The sequence below is a fragment of the Narcine bancroftii genome, chromosome 6 (genome assembly GCF_036971445.1).
Source record: "Narcine bancroftii isolate sNarBan1 chromosome 6, sNarBan1.hap1, whole genome shotgun sequence".
In the NCBI taxonomy this organism is placed as follows: domain Eukaryota; kingdom Metazoa; phylum Chordata; class Chondrichthyes; order Torpediniformes; family Narcinidae; genus Narcine; species Narcine bancroftii.
Genome location: NC_091474.1, coordinates 62,056,344 through 62,073,548, shown reverse-complemented (window position 1 = coordinate 62,073,548; position 17,205 = coordinate 62,056,344). Strand labels below are relative to the sequence as shown.

General features: G+C 43.1%; 1 protein-coding gene across 1 annotated transcript in view; it reads left to right on the top strand.

Annotated features, from left to right (window-relative positions):
* Positions 1 to 15,996, top strand: part of capn9 (calpain 9) — an 80,082-nt gene extending 64,086 nt beyond the window's left edge. The window contains exons 13-20 of the mRNA XM_069885047.1: positions 2,892 to 2,975; positions 6,277 to 6,334; positions 6,850 to 6,914; positions 7,908 to 7,976; positions 8,054 to 8,132; positions 8,599 to 8,715; positions 11,330 to 11,388; positions 12,574 to 15,996. Of these exons, the coding sequence (XP_069741148.1) occupies positions 2,892 to 2,975; positions 6,277 to 6,334; positions 6,850 to 6,914; positions 7,908 to 7,976; positions 8,054 to 8,132; positions 8,599 to 8,715; positions 11,330 to 11,388; positions 12,574 to 12,600 (558 nt within the window). The 3' untranslated portion in view covers positions 12,601 to 15,996. The remainder of the gene's footprint in view (positions 1 to 2,891; positions 2,976 to 6,276; positions 6,335 to 6,849; positions 6,915 to 7,907; positions 7,977 to 8,053; positions 8,133 to 8,598; positions 8,716 to 11,329; positions 11,389 to 12,573) is intronic.
* The last annotated feature ends 1,209 nt before the right edge of the window (positions 15,997 to 17,205 follow it).

The window sequence follows — 17,205 nt, the reverse complement described above, 5'->3', positions numbered from 1 at the left end:
GTAGGTGTAAATTTAATTTTAAAAAATTTCGCCAAAAGACTCAGTGCATTCATCCGATTTAATCCCCCCATGATTTTGTACACCTCTATGAGATCACTCCTCATCAACCTGCACTCCAAGGAATAAAGCCCAAGCCGATTCAACCTCCCTATAGTCCCAGCAACATCCTCATCAATCTTCTCTGCACCCTCTCCAGTTTAACAAGATTGTTCCTGCAGCACCATGACCAGAACTGAACACTGTTGGGCCTCACCAACATCTTGTACAACTGCACATGACCTCCCACCTTCTCTACTCAGTACTCTGACTGGTGAAGGCCAAAAGCTTTTTTGACCACCTATCTACCTGTGACACAATTTTCAAGATACTATGTACCTGTACTGAATTAAATTTTTCAACATATGGCACAGTAACAGTCCCTTCCAGCCCATGAGCCCTTGTCACCCAAATGCACCAATGAACCTGCAAGCCCTGTAAGTTATTGAAGGGTGGGAGGAAACCGGAAACTGGAGCACCTGGAGGAAACCCAAGCAGACACAGAAAGAACATATGACCTCCTTACAGCCAGCGCCAGATTCAAACCTGGGTGGCTGGCACTGTAATAGCATTGTGCTAACCTCAATGCTAATTCCTCTGCTCCACCACATTCCCTCAATCTCCACCATTAACTGGGTAGGCCCGATCAATGTTAGACCTCTCAAAATGCAAGACTTCACATTTCTCTATTCCTCTGCCCAACCAATCAAGACTCTGCTGTGATCTTTGGCATGTTAATGTTAATACCAGGCATGTTAATGTCATCCATAAACTTGTTTACCATGTCATGCCTATTCTCCTCTAAATCTTTGATATAGATAACCAAGGCTGGTGCCTAACCCTGTGGCAGACCACTAGTCACAGGCCTCCAGTCTGAAAAGCCACCCTCCACCATCTCCCTATGCTTTCAACCACGAAGCCAATTTTCTATCCATTCTGCGGTTTCTCCTGGGATTCCATTTGATCTAACCTTCCAGAGCAGCCAACTGTGCGGAACTTTTATCAAATGCCTTGCCCTGCTCTTGTCAACCTTTTTGGCCATATTTTCAAAAATCAATCAGGTTTGTGAGACGTGACCTCCCACTTCCAAAGCTGTGCTGGCTGTCCCTAATCAGTCTTTTCCCATCCAAGTGCACAGATATCTTCTCCCTCAGAATACCCTTTAGTGACTTAACGACCACTAATCTGGAGTTCTCAGGCTTTTCCCTGCAGCCCTTCTTGAAGAGAGGCCCAACATTTGTCACCCTCCAGTCTGCTGGTATCTCATCTATACTTAATGATGACTCAAAAATCTCAACATCCAGTTTCCCCCCTGGCTTCCCACACTGCCTTCAGATGTACCTGATCGGGCTCATGAGATTTGCCTACCTTCATACACATCACTGGATAGGAGTGAGGAGCTGACACAGAGGAAATGGTGTCTGGGGCTAATCAGCCATTTTGAGGTGCTGGTTTGGCTTCCTCATCTATTTTCTTGTGTTTCTTTTGTTGGCTGAGAGACCAAAGTTGACCTAGAGCACCATCAAGAACTCACTGACCTCTTATGTCTTGGCACCTTCTAACAGCATTGAAAGGGTAGAGTCCAGAGATGGGGACAACAAGGGGGTCATTCATTAGGTTCTTCACGGATGCTGTCAGCCCAGGGTCTTATGCTCAGGTGGCAGGGGCAAGGTTCGAATGCACAGCAGAGGTGAAGTGGAGTTAAACAAGAACTTCAAATTCCTGGGTGTCAACATCTCCGAGGATCTGTCCTGGAGCCTCCATGTTGATGCGATCATGAAGAAGGCTCACCAGCAGCTATACTTTGTGAGGTGTTTGAGGAGATTTGGTCTGTCACCAAAGAGTCTTGTAAACATCTACAGGTGTACCGTGGAGAGCATTCTGGCTGGCTGCATCTCTACCTGGTACAGAAGTGCCAATGCTCAGGGCAAGAAAAATATTTCCAGAGGGTTGTTAACTCAGCCTGTGACATCACAGGGACGAGACTTCACTCCTTTGAAGACATCTACATGAGGCAGTGTCTTAAAAAAGCAGCCTCTATCCTCAAAGACCCCCCCCCACCCCCCAGGCCATGCCCTCTTCACTCTGCTACCATCAGGGAAAAGGTACAGGAGCCTAACGACGAGGACTCAGCGGCACGAGGACAGCTTCCTCCCACTGCCATCAGATTCCTGGATAATCAATGAACCAAAGACACTGCCTAACTTTGACTTTTCATGAACTATTTTTATTTATGGTTATAAGATGGTTTATATGAATGTTTGCCCTGTGACGCTGCCGCAAAACAACAAATTTTGCAACTTGTTCATGACAATAAATTCCGATTCTGATGGGGTTGAGGGCATTACGCAAACGTGCTGAAGAAATTCAGCAGATGATGCAGTATCCGTAGGAAGTAAAGGGACCTGGGCAAAAACAGGCAGGTGCCTGGGTACCCATCTACCACATAGCGTCTCTCACGTGGGCATCTCACACATTGTCTCTGTCAGATTTAACTGACATCAGTCCTGAAGGAAATGACACTTGGAAATGAAAGTTAATTTGTATAACTAGAGAAAGAAAGAGACCAGAAGATATGGGTTAAGGGAAAATTTCAGGGGGAACATGAGGGGGAACTTCTTCATAGAGAGTGGTGGGAGTGTGGAACGAGCTGCCAGCTGAAATGGTGAATATGGGCTCAGTTTTAAAATTTAAGAAGAATTTGGACAGGTATATGGATGGGAGGGTATAGAGGGCTAAGGAATGGGTGGAGGTCAATGAGGACTAGGCAGAAAAATGGTTCAGCACCGACGATAAGAACTGAATGGGCCAGTTCCTGCGCTGTAATGTTCTATGGTTCTAAACTTTTGTTATAGCCACCCAATCCAAAAAGGACACCTCAGGAGGAAAGTGAAGAAGAGAAGCAGTTCCGAGCTGTGTTTGAGCATATCTCAGGAAAGGTGAGCAGAAATATTGTCTGATATTTAGCAGGAGTGGGACTAAAAACACACAGGAGTGGGACTAAACACACAGGAGTGGGACAAAACACTGTGTTAGGGAACGAGATAGGTCAGGTGTCTGAGGTTAATGTTGGAGAACAAATTGGGTCTAGTGATCACAACTCTTATTAGTTTTAGGGTAGTTTTAGGGAAGAGCAAAGAAGGGCCTAAAGTTGAGGTTCTGGATTGGAGAAAATCAAATTTCGAAGGAATGAAAATGGCTTTGGGGAGTATTGAGTGGGACATGATTTTTTTCAGGAAAGGATGTAAATGAAAAATGGAGAATATTCAAAGAAGAAATTTGGAGAGTACAGAGTAGATATGTCCCAGTGAGGATCAAAGGAAAGGCTGGAAATCATAGGGAGCCTTGGTTTTCGAGGAATATTAGAAATTTGGTTAGGAGAAAGAGGGAGGTGTACAAGAGGTATAAACAGCAGGGTGATGAGGAATTGAAAGAGGACTACAAGGAGTGTAGAAAAAATCTTAAGAAAGAAATTAGAAAGGCCAAAAAGAGGTATGAAGAGGCTTTGGCAGGCAGAGTAAGAATAAATCCAAAGGGTTTCTATAGGTATTAGTGAGGGATAAAATTGGACCCCTTGTAGATAGGGAGGGTAGGCTATGTGAAAAGTCAGAGGAGATGGGGAAATTTTAAATGATTTCTTTTCCTCGGTATTCACTAGGAAAAAAAATATTGTACCAGTTGAAGTAAAGAAAAATAGTGGGGAAGTCATGAATCATATAAGGATAACCGAGGAGGTAGTGAGGGCAGTGTTAAAAAAGATAAAGGTGGACAAATCTCCGGGTCCGGACAATGTATTCCCAAGGACACTCAGGGAGACTAGTATACAGGTAGTGGGGCCATTAACAGAGATATTTAGGATGTCACTGGTCACGGGGGTAGTGCCAGAGGATTGGAGGGTGGCTCATGTTGTTCTGCTGTTTAAGAAAGGGTCCAAATGTAAGCCTGGAAATTATAGACCTGTGAGTCTAATGTCTGTGGTGAGTAAGTTGATGGAAAGTGTTCTGAGGGATGGCATTTACAAATATTTGGAAGAACAGGGATTGATAGGTAGTAGTCAGCATGGTTTTGTCAGGGGTAGATCATGCTTAACAAACTTTATAGAGTTTTTCGAGGGGGTTACAAAAAAGATTGATGAAGGGAAGGCTGTGGATGTTGTCTATTTAGACTTTAGTAAAGCTTTTGACAAAGTTCCCCACAGGAGGTTAGGAAAAAAGGTGGAGGCATTAGGTATAAATAAGGAGGTAGTGAAATGGATTCAGCAATGGTTGGATGGGAGGTGTCAGAGAGTACTGGTAGAAAATTGTTTGTAAATTGGAGGCCGGTGACTAGTGGAGTTCCTCAGGGATCGGTCCTGGGTCCACTATTGTTTGTTATATACATTAACGATCTGGAAGAAGGGGTGGTAAATTGGATAAGTAAGTTTGCAGATGATACAAAGATTGGTGGTATTGTGGACAGTGAGGAAGATTACCGTAGCTTAAAAAGAGATATAGGAAAGCTAGAGGAGTGGGCTGAGAAATGGCTGATGGAATTTAATACGGATAAGTGTGAAGTGTTCCATTTTGGAAAGGCAAATCTAAATAGGTCATATACATTGAATGGTAGACAATTGAGGAGTGCAGAGCAACAAAGGGATTTAGGAATTATGGTAAATAGTACCCTCAAGGCTGATACTCAGGTAGATGGTGTGGTGAAGAAGGCATTTGGAATGTTGGCCTTCATAAATTGGAGTATTGAATTCAAGAGTTGGGATGTTATGATGAAATTGTACAAAGCATTGGTGAGGCCAAGTTTGGAATACTGTGTGCAGTTTTGGTCACCGAATTATAGGAAGGATATCAACAAAATAGAGAGAGTGCAGAGAAGGTTCACGAGAATGTTGACAGGATGTCAGGGTTTGAGTTACAGAGAAAGGTTGAGCAGCCTGGTGCTTTTTTCTCTGGAACGTAGAAGATTGAGGGGGGATTTGATGGAGGTGTTCAAGATTTTAAAAGGGACAGAGAGAGTCAACGTGGATAGGCTTTTTCAATTAAGAGTGGGGGATATTCAAACCAGAGTCCATGGTTTGAGATTGCAGGGGGAAAATTATAAGGGGAACATGAGGGGAAATTTCTTCACGCAAAGGGTGGTTGGGATGTGGAATAACCTTCTGGCAGAGGTGGTTGAAACAAGGACATTATTTACATTTAAGGAAAGACTGGATAATTACATGGAGGGGAGAGGATTGGAAGGGTATGGACCAGGTGCTGGTCACTGGGACTAGGAGGGCGGGGATTTGTTCCGGCATGGACTAGTAGGGCCAAACTGGCCTATTCTGTGCTGTATAGGGTTATATGGAGTGGGATTAAACACACAGGAGTGGGACTAAAAACACAGGAGTGGGACTAAAAACACAGGAGTGGGACTAAAAACAGGAGTGGGACTAAAAACAGGAGTGGGACTAAACACACAGGAGTGGGACTAAACACACAGGAGTGGGACTAAACACACAGGAGTGGGACTAAACACACAGGAGTGGGACTAAACACACAGGAGTGGGACTAAACACACAAGAGAGGGACTAAACACACAGGAGAGGGACTAAACACAGAGGAGTGGGACTAAATATACAGGAGTGGGACTAAACACACAGGACTGGTGTTCTAGAGTCTCAGAAGTAAAGAACGAGAATGTCAAGAACAAACATTATGAGCAGGGATTCAGAGGGTCAGGAAAATGGCCTGGTGGATCAGGAAAATGGCCTAGTGGATCAGGAGAGTAGTTGGGAGAGGGAGTGAGGCTTGGGAGAGAGGCCCAGATTGTTGAGTGGGGACAAGATTTTTGGTGGAGATAGGGCAGCCAGAGTATCGGGAGTGAGAATAGAAAATTGTAATGATGATAATGGAAAGTCCAGCCATGAGGACGAGGGATTTAGGAGGGTGGATCGAGTTGGTCCAGTCATGTGTATGAGGGATTTTGGAGGGAGGATCGAGTTGGTCTAGCCATGAGGACAAGGGATTTAGGAGGGAGAACCGTGTTGGTCCAGGCATGAGGGGTGAGGGTTTTAGGAGGGAGGAAAGGATGCATGAGAGTTGAGAAAGGGGGAATATCAGCAGTAAGGATGGGTTAGGATCCAGAGTGAAGATGGTGTATGTTCAGGAGGTAAGATGGGACATTACCAGGAGTTCGGCTTGGGAGTGATGATCGTTGACCCACCACAACTTAATTTCATCCTTAACCTTTTCTACTGCTCTCTTTCAGGATCTCATCATCAATGCTTATGAACTTCAGAATATTTTGTTCAATGTGTTTTCAAAACGTGAGTTTCCCACATATATGGTTCTTGAAAGAACGTGCTCGCTTTGTACGGAAGCTTAACTCAGGTTAAGATGATGTATTGAAGTTTGTTTTTGGACTATGCTAGTCTGGCCCTTGCTACCCGTAGTGATGAGGCACCGTCCCCTACCTCTCAGGTGTAATATTGATGTCGGGGGCCTACAAACGTTGGGAGTCCAGAGGTTCCCACTGCAAGGTTATGGAATTAAATCAGAATTAGCAGACCGTGGAGGGGGGGGGTGGGCTGGGAATATTGAGGTGGGAGGGTATGTGTGTGGCTTGGGTTGGGGAACTCTTCCTCTTCTGGAGCCCGCCACAAAACGTGAGGGGCTGTCAATCGCTGTGCTCCTTGGCCTACAATGGAATCAAGCGACAAGCAGCACTCTTATGGCCACAAGAGAGATTGGTGCTGAGGAGCCTTGTGCGCAAACTGGATGTTGGCCTCCTGCTAAGCAGACTGGGAACTTTGATCCATCACTAACTGTGTTTGTTTTGCAGAAATGAACATGGGAATAGAGAATTTTGACATTGAGACATGTCGCAGCATCGTGTCCCTGTACAATGTATCCTGTGGTCAAGGTTCTGCAAACCTGATGAGCATTTTACCAGTTGAAATGAGTTCAAATTGCAAAGGCCAAATTAACTTTGATTGTTAAATGAGTGGAGGTCAGGAAATTGAGGGCACTTGGGGGAACTGGGGACAGATGAGGAAACAAGGCCTAGGGCAGACCAGCACAATCATATTAAATGGTGGGGCAGGCTTTGAGGAGCAGAGTGTCTCCACCTGCTCACTTCTTTATGAAAATTAATCATTTGGAAATTTTTTGCATTTAATGAATACAAATGTTTTAAGCCAGAGTAACATGTGGATAAATGTATAGGACTTCTTGCAGGGCACCATAAAAGCACCAGGTCGTATCAAGTGTCTCTTGGATTGGGCTTGAAACCATGTGCTGATAACATGGGCAAGAGTTCTGGCCACTGCACCCTAGTGACCACTGGATCCTTCAGCTTCAATGCCCCCAGAAAATGTATGGTTGTTAAATCAAATATCAGAGTACCTAGGGTTTGCTCTGGATGCTCAAATTTTCTCTCTATCTCCAAAAATGGGCAGGGTTTGTAGGTTAATTAGCATATTTTGGTGGATAGGCAGAAGGGACTGTTATCATGCCATATTAAAATACCATGCACTAGGTCTCCAGCATGCAGAGTGTGACAACTTCACCAAGAGTAATATTTAGTGATGTAAAATTTCTATGGCAGGAAGTACTCCATGGTGTCAGGTATTTTTTAGGGTTTTTTTTTGGTCATCTAACGTGAACTATGAAAGATACATGAATCAAAAAAAATTCAGATATTGAGAAATGTTCCTTGGCAAACAAAGGCAAGCCTGAGTGACTCGGGGGACAGGCATGGAGAGGAACTCAGTACTTTGTGTCGGGAACCCTTTCTCAATGGCACCTGAGTCCCTCCAGCTTCTCATTGTCTGACCAAGGTTCCAACATCCGCAGTTCTTGGGTTACTCTTGTGTTTCCTTGACTGTTTTGCCAACACAGAAAGATGAAATTGGAGGACTTGGTTTTGAAGAATTTAAGATTTTTTGGAAGCGGTTGATCATTTGGAAGGTAAGCAAAGAAGAAAAAGAAATCAGTTTTGACTGTGATCCATTGGTTCTCATTTTGTGATTTCATTGCCTCTGCAGAATGCTTTCCTGAGGTGTGACTATGACAAATCAGGGATGATATCAGCTCACAAGCTTCGATCTGCTGTCAAGAATGTTGGTAAGGAACCAGCTGGGCCTGGCTTGTGCTTTGCCTTGACAATATAGACATTACCCCTCCATTAATCTTCATCTGCAAAGCCAAGCCAAAGAGAGAAGAGAGAAAGAGATAGACATTTTGACAATTACTGGCCCTTAGGATAACTATCTCCAGGTTCCTTGCAAAGGGCCCAGAACCAAAATGTTGACTGACCATTTCTACCAATGGACGCCGTCTTGACCTGCTCAGTTCCTCCAGCAATTCTTTAGTAAAAACACAATGCTGGAGAAACCTGGCAGGACAAACAGTGTCCTTTATATTGCAAGGATAAAAATACATAATTGACGTTTCGGGCTTGACCCTTTCCTCTGAACTTTTACCCAATCCCTTTTACCCAATGTGCTAGAATAGAAGATTGAAAAGTTCTGTGCACCTCCATCTGTTCTTAGATATCTCAATTTAAACCTAATCTCTTGTTGGTCATCAGGTTTTCATCTCAACAACCAATTACTGCAAATTCTGGTCATCCGATATGCAGATGCATACCTGCAAATCGATTTTGATAGTTTCTTGCGTTGCATGGTTCGATTGGAGACTGCATTCAGTGAGTATTAGAGCATAAGCTATTGGATAGATGATCCCACGTTTCGAACAGCACGCTGATTTTTCTGCTGTTTTTCCCTTGGGAAAATCAATCCTTCCTAATGAACTTTACAGTTATGTTGTAATTTAAGAAACACACTGGCCAATCTTTTGCAAATAGTAGTTAGTTTATTTTAATAATGTTGGTTGAGGGGTGAAATCAATAATTAATATCTATAAGATTGAAAGAAGATTTGCTAGGATGTTGCCTGGGCTTGAGGAACTTAGTTACAGGGAAAGGTTAAACAGGTTAGGACTTTATTCCCTGGAGCATGAAGAATGAAGGGAGATTTGATAAAATTAAGAGGGGTACAGACAGAGTAAAGGCAAGCAGCCTTTTTTCACTGAGTTTGGGTGAGACAAGAACAAGAGGACATGGGTGAAAGGTGAAAAGTTTAAAGGGAACATTTGGGGGAACTTCTTCACATAGAGGTGGTAGGAGTGCAGTAAGAGCTGCCGGCTGAAGTGGTAAATACAGGCTCAATGTTGACATTTAAGAAAAATTTGAATGGGTACACGGATGGGAGGGGTCCATGTGCACGTCATTGGGGTTAGGCAGAAGGGCCTGTTTATGTGCTGTAATGTTCTATGAACATTGATCAGGAATGAGTAATTCCCAGACAACAAGCTATGGATATTCTCTGGCAGGACCAGCACATATCCCTTGTTACAGGATATCTTTGGGAAGATGTTGGTGCACATTGATGGTGAAGGTCCTTGCAGGATTTTGATCCAACAAATCAGCAAACCAATGTATATCTAAGTCAGGATGGGGTGTGCCTTGGAGATGCTCTTGTTCTGATGTATTTTTGCCTCTTGTTCATCTAGTCAGTAAGGCAGCAACATTGCTGGAATATTCTCTTTCATTTTGCTGATATCCATGAACAAATGTACCTGTTGGCATCAAAAACTTTGGTATCGAGATGTTCATTTTAATAATCCCATCAGCAAGATATTTTTAAAAAAGATCTCAAATTTGTTGGCACTGGTTGCAGTAGATGATCCATGCAGATTCACGAGTTCACTTGAAAGGATTATTTGAGGCCCTGAAAGGTGATGGGGAGGAGGTGTGGGCGCAAGTGGAGCATCTCCTGTGGTCACAAGGGTAGGTCCAAAGGGGATGATTGATGGGAGGGAGGAGTGTACAGGGGAGTTACAGAGCGAGCATCCCTGCAGAAGGCAGAGAGGGGAGGAGAGAGGAATATTTGTGCAGTGGTGGGATCATGTAGAGGGTGGGGGAAATAGCAGAGGAGGATGTGTTGGATTTGGAGGCTGGTGGGGTGGTTGGTGAGAACAAGGGGAATCCTGTCCTTGTGTGTGGAGGTGGAGGGGGCCTGGGCAGATGTGCATGTAATGGAGGATATGTGGGTGAGTGCTGGTACAGGGGAAGCCACATTGTTTGAAGAAGGAGGATATCTTTGATGATCTGGCATAGAAATCCTCATCCTGGGTGCAGATGCGATGGAGATGGAGGAATTGAGAGAATGGAATGGAATCCCTACAGGGGAGAGGGTGGGAAGAGGTGTAGTTGAGGTAGCTGAGGGAGTTGGTGGCTTGTAGATGTCTGTCAAGAGTATCTCCTGAAATGGAGAAAGAGAGATCAAGGAAAGGGAGAGTGTTGCTAGAGATGGACCAAGTGAAATTGAGGTTGGGGTGGAAGCTGGCAGCAAAGTGGATGATGTCATCAAGCTCATCATGGGTACATGAAGCAGCAACAATGTAGTCATCGATGTGGCGGAGGAAGAGTTGAGGAGCCACCTTTTGAAACATACTGGGGGTGTAGGTTAATTGGGTGTAAATTGGGTGGCACGGACTTGTGGGCCGAAATGGCCAGTTACTGTGATGTATGCCTAACTTAAAATTTAAATTTACATTCAAAATTTTAAAATTATTAATATGAAGGACAAACAACAGTGGGCAGAATGGGCCAGATCACAGGCTTCCTGTCTGAAAAACAACCCTCCACTACCATCCTCTGACTCCATCCACAAGCCACTAATGGGGAAAATGGCTAAAAAAAATGTCTGTAACCGACGAGGAATTAAAGGACTTTTCCCCTGTTCTTAGGAGAAACGCTGGGCCACTACAAATGATCTTTGTTTGGAAAATTTAGCATGGATCATGTCAGGCCAGATGAAATAGAATACAATTTTGATGCATTCAATCTACATTAGCCCTTGGTGGTGGAACGTATCTGCCCGATCAGTACTCAACTGTAAATAGGTGATTCCAGAATTCAATTTAGTCAATAAGAACTAGAATTAAAATTCAAGCACAATTTCCTTGTTAATACTTCAAATCATCACATAGCACCTTTAATTAATTTTTGTACATAGATAATGAGTGACAGAAGTTGAAAAAAACACACAAATCCTGGAGAAACTCAGCAGGTCAAATAGTGCCTTTATGTAGCAAAGGTAAAGATACAGAACCAAAATGTTTCATGCTTGAGCCCTTCATCAAGTGTTTTTTCACTGAACCACGTTGTCAACAGAATCCCAACAGAAGTTGAAATGTGTGTTTCATCTACCACAGTGTTGTTTATTGTTAACTTTCATGTTCTGTTTTCAATATAGGATCATTTAAGATTTGTGATACCCGGCAGACTGGTGAAGTGACTTTGAACTTGATGCAGGTAAGTGACTGTTTCAGTCAAAACATTTTGCAAACCCTCAATCCTGTCACTCAAATCTATCCCGGGACCAGCACCATTGGACAGTGAACTACACGAGTCCCTTTCACAGATATAGTAAAAAAATACATTAAAAAAGCTCTCTGAAAATCTGTGGGTTAAATATTTCAGGCCAAGTGTTAAGTTATACAGATGACACCACCAGCATTTGTGGAAGCGGGGATGTCATACTTAACTATCAATAGCAGGCAGCCATTCCACTGGGAGATGAGAAACAATGAACAATATCTGACAGCTTCAGAGGGATGCATTAGACCAACTTCCCTCTCCTCTGATCCTTATAGTTTATTTCCACCTGAGAAATTTTCATCTAAAATAATTTTGTATTAAAAAAAGTATATCTGCACTGTTTTACCTCCTGCCTGAGTCGTCTACAGAACAACTATAAATATTTCTACTCAAAGATGACACTATTTTGAGCTGCACTCTCAGTGCAGGATGAAAGTTGACCTAAAATAGATCTAGATAGATGGGCTCCTGCTCAGATTTCAGATCGATTGTCAGAGAACATACATGACATCACATACAACCCGGAGGTTATTTTTCCTGCAGACGTGGCAGAATTACCACTTACTGGCAGTGTGACAAAAAATGTACCCAAAATGTATATGTGTATACATGTAAATACATAAAGAAATGTAAACAAACTGACTGTGTAATACAGAGAGGAAAAATATCAATAAATCTGTTCCTGAACCTGGTGGTGCGAGTCTTGTGGCACCTATACCTCTTTCATGATAACAGCAGGTGAGAACAGAGCGTGTGCCGGGTGATGTGGATTCCACTGCTCTACAACAGCAGTGTGCCCCATAGATGTTCTCAATGCTGGGGAGGGTTTTGCCTGTGATGTCCTGGGCTGTGTCCACTCCCTTTTGCAAGGCTTTATGCTCAGGGGTATTGGGGTCTCCATACCAGACCATGATGCAGCCGGTCAGCGCACTTTCCACCACACTTCTGTAGAAATTTGCCAGGGTTTCCGATGTCATTACTAAACCTCTACAAACTCCTGAGAAGTAGAGGTGCTCCCAACTTACTTGTCATATTACTTACTGGACAGAAATATCAGCTGAACAGGATTATTTTCACTCCTTTTAACAAATTTTGATAAGTTTTTTTTTATTTAAACAGTGGCTCTTCCTGACTATGAGCATATGAAGATTGGACAGAAGATTGTGTGTCTGTACAATATGTTACTGAATGAGGCCTTATTTTTTTGCAAGTGATCATCTTTTTATCATACTTTTATATATTTGAGAATTCTCGCTGGAATGGTTTTGGCAAATATACCTGCTATGAAGGGTACTACTCTAGGGATGTTGTTCATTCTGCTACTGCTACCTGTTCCTCACTTCCAAGGCCAGTCATTTCTTAGTACCTTGTAATGTTGAATTACATTAAATCTCCTGTTGAAGCTCATCTATGTAGTGGATCAATCCTCCTCTTTCAATTTCACTGGTAGTTTCAAGTCTTACAATAAAACCCCTGTCTCTGGTATATTGAGGCAGCATGGTTGGCCTAGCAGTTAGTGCAATCCCTTTACCGTGCCAGCAATCGACACTGGGGTTCGAATCCTCACTGTGTGTAATGAGTTTGTACATTCTCCTCATGTCTGCGTGGGTTTTTCCCAGGGGCTCCAGTTTCCTCCCACTGTTTGAAACGTACTGGAGGTTGTAAGTTAATTGGGTGTAATTGGGCGCCATGGACTCGTGGGCCAAAACAGCCTGTCACCCTGCTGTGGGTCTAAATTTAAATTTAATTTAACTTTTTTCACAATCTCAGTAAATGAACAATTCCTTTCATGGCTTTAATACTCTCAGTGAAGCTGATTTTTGAGAGCTCAAGGCATACAATCCCAGGGTTTGGAATTGTAGCCAAAGCTCATTCGAAATTCAAGATTTGTTTCAATTGGTGGATGGAGTGGTTAAAGGGTTGTCAGCCAATATATGATTAAAATTATTTGCTTGCATGGAGATATGGGACAGATAGACTGGCTTTCTGTTGTATCCTTCAACTTCCAATCACTTTTGATATTAGTCTCCTTGTACAAACCAGACAAAAATACATCCCCTCCTAAATGACTGATTACATCACAGGGAGTTGGGACTGTTCTTAGGATTTCCTAAGCCATTGTACAATCATTATTCCAAACATTTCATTTTATTGAGGATCATCTTGTTGTTAAATGCTTACCTCATGAAAAACATGACCATCTTGGAGATTTGATGGAAAGACCCAGTTCATCCCATCACTAGGAGGAGCAGAACCAGATAGGTGCATTTGGATAAAGACAAGGGAGAAAGAAATGGAAGGATATTGATTAGGATGGAGTATTAAGTCTTCTTAAAGCATAAAAGTATTGGGCAAATTAGTCTCTTTCAATCCTGTAAATTCCATGATTCAATGTGCTGAAACTGTTATATGTTTTAAGGTATTTTAAATATTTTTTGTGATAAGTTGGTTTTGCCATTCAAGTCTTTTTTTCCAAGTGAGCTACACAATTTAATTGTTAGGGAAGATGCACATTAGTTACCCAATCCAAATCAAACATTTCCAAATTATGACATACATACTAACGCAGTAATGTCATTCTGCATATACTGGACATTTTGGATTCCGTTCAATTGAGCTGAGATTTCCATGTCTTCTGACATTTCCTGTGCATCAAGTGAATCAGCAAACCACCAGGTTACACTCACAAAAATTAAAAGTATTAAAATGAGGTGCTAAACAACTGTATACCTATTAGATGAAAACAAACTGCTTCTTCCTGTACTCCTCTTATGTGGGAGCAAGGGTGTTGAAGCATTTTTCCACACAATAATCACTTGACTCCGATTCTCAATCCGATCTTCTTGGTACCAAGGAGAGAGAGAGAGAGAGAGTCGGTCTCCACCGACCCTCTCCTCTACATCGGAGAGACTGGAAACAGACTGGGAAATTGCTTTATTGAGCATCTCAGCTTTGTCCACCTCAATAGTGTGGATCTCCCAGTGGCCACCCATTTCAATTCTCCATCCCATTCCCTTGCCAACACGTCTGTCCATGGTCTCATGCACTGCCAGATTGAGACCACCCATAAATTGGGTCTCATCTTCTGACTGGGCAACCTCCAACCAGAAGGCATTAATATTTGACCTCCAGCTTTCGGTTAAACCCCCACCCCACCTTCCTTTTTCCCCCTTTGTCTCTCCTTTCTCTGTCTCCTTTCACACTGACATGATAAATTCTACCTATTCCCTTATTACATCCAATTAACACCTTTTGTTGGTCTCGATTCCTCCCCCATTGTTTGAATTCTGAGACTTCCTGATCTATCCTGCTTCTGCCTGTTCTGATTTTTCCTTGGAGAAGGGCTCAGGCCCGAAACGTCGACAATATATCTTTGTCTCCTATAGATGCTGGAAAGAAAACCAACTGATTTCCTCCAGCATTTTGGTGTGTTTACTACAATCACAGCATCTTCAGCCTGTCGTGCTTCTCTCTGAGTAACAGCTTAGCAGTTGCACTTTATACAATGAATCATCACATGACATCCCAGCAACAATCTGAGTGTACACAATGAGGAAAAGAAATCAGTCTCTGTCTCCTCAAGTTTTGGCCCACACATAGTGACTTGTAGTATGCAATAAAAACAATGCCTAAGTGTCTGTCGCCAGTACCGTGACATCCCCAGATGCACCAAGTAAAGCAAGAGAAAACAGCCATTAATCAAGATCGCAGATGTGCCTAATGCCATATGTCCAGTATCCTGTCAATTAATTCTTCCACAAGGGAGAATAAATGGAGTGAACCCCATTAAAGTGTTAAATGAAAAAACTGTATTCTGCTAGACACTGCCACAAACACCAACTGAAATAATGGGAAGACTTGTAGTGTACAACACAAACCCATCCATTCCCCACCATCTTCGCTTATATAGTGTTAACTTGGTGCTGCCCTGACCCTTCCTCCATCAAGTATGAGTTTCTTCAGGTGCAGTTCTGTTGATTTTGAGGTGGCTGGTGATGGGGTAAAATCCTGGTTCGGTAATTTGTGAGGTTATGCACTTCCTTCATTGCAAGCTGGGCTTCTATGTGCTCCAGCCACAAAATCAGAAGTTCTTACTGCCAACCCAACTTTGTCGTATTGAGCTGGGCTACCCAGGAATCAGCGTCCTGTCCCTGCTGTAATTCTTCCTTAGCCTCTCACGTTGTTTCCCTGCCTCTGCCTGTGCACTATCCTGGGCTGCGCTAAGTAATTGCTGCCTCAAGAATATCCAACATTAACGAGATAACCGAATGCATCAGAAATTGACCCAAGTCCAGTCTATCTGAAACTTTCTGATTTCCTCATAAACAGTATTTGCTTATTCTTCTTGCTATGTTATTATATAGTGGCTGTGGCATCACCAAAAAAAATCATAGAAGTCATGAAAATAGGGCCCATGTCTGTAATTCATCAGGAGATGTGAAACATCTTTGATGTGAAGTTTTAGCATTTTGTTTGGATTCTGATCTGTAATTTTTATTGATAAGAAGGAGATGTTAGAAATAAAATCACTGTCTGACTGTTCTCTGTCTCTATTGTACACTTATTCCACAAGCAGTAACTACTTCTCAAGGCTGAAACTAGCCATCGCAAGTAATTCAGACTTAAATGAATCCAACCAGGAATTCAGGAGAAACATTTTACCCAGCAGTGTGAATGTGAAACTCATTAACACAAATAGTTGGTGGAACTGCGAAAATCAATTTTAGGACAAATTGGTAAATACATGAGGAAATATACTAATTGAACTCACACTCTTGCCAAGAACCTCCCCCTCCACCCCCCCAGCCAAGCACCTCCCACACTCACAAGTATCTCCCGGTCTCACCAAGTTCTCCCCTCCAAATGCTTCTGAATCTCTCCGTGCCTCCCATTCTTGCCCAGTTGCTGCCACTCTCACAGGTGTCTCGCACACTGGCCAAGTGTCTTGCATTCTTGCCAAGTTTTCTCGCACTCTGGTGGGAGAACATGTTCAGAGAGAACAATCCTGAGCACAAGAATTTTATTTACATATGACACAAATGCGCAGCAGGAGACATGGTCACCTGCCTGCAAACCAGTAATCCTCTGCTACAAGTTAACTAAGCTATACCCATGTTATTTAGGAGGTTCAAACAACAGTATCTGTCACTCCTCCCCTGACGAGCAGGCATGGCACACCAATTAACAAAGTTATATATCTCTATCTGCCAGTTACAACGGGTGAGACTCCTCTCGCAGGTGCATGCCTCAAATAGCCCCCACCCTTCACTGGCGCGCACCTTACAATTAGTCATCCTGTGTTGCCCACTACTCAAAACCTGGAGTGGAGTTTAAAATTAGTTCCAAAGTGAAAAGGGAGTGAGCTAGCCCATGTGCTGGGTTTTTATCCTACAGCCGGCTCGTGGGTCAGCCAAGGTAGGCCTATGTGACTTTAGGTGAGGAGGACCAATTGGAAGTGTCTTTACCGATGAGTGGGTCTGACATTGATTGACAGTGGGAAGTGACTTTTCACCTGCTTCCTATCTGGGTGGTCAGATGACTCTCCATGCAAGCGCATGGAAACTGACCTTTGTCCTGACCAGGTACCTGGATAAAGCTCTGTGTTACGTTCCAGCCCTTGAAAGTCACAATACCTGGTCATTCTTTCCACAGAGTAATATAAATCTTGGGAAGTTTTAAAGTTTTAAATCACACACACACACACACACACACACACACACACACACACACACACACACACACACACACACA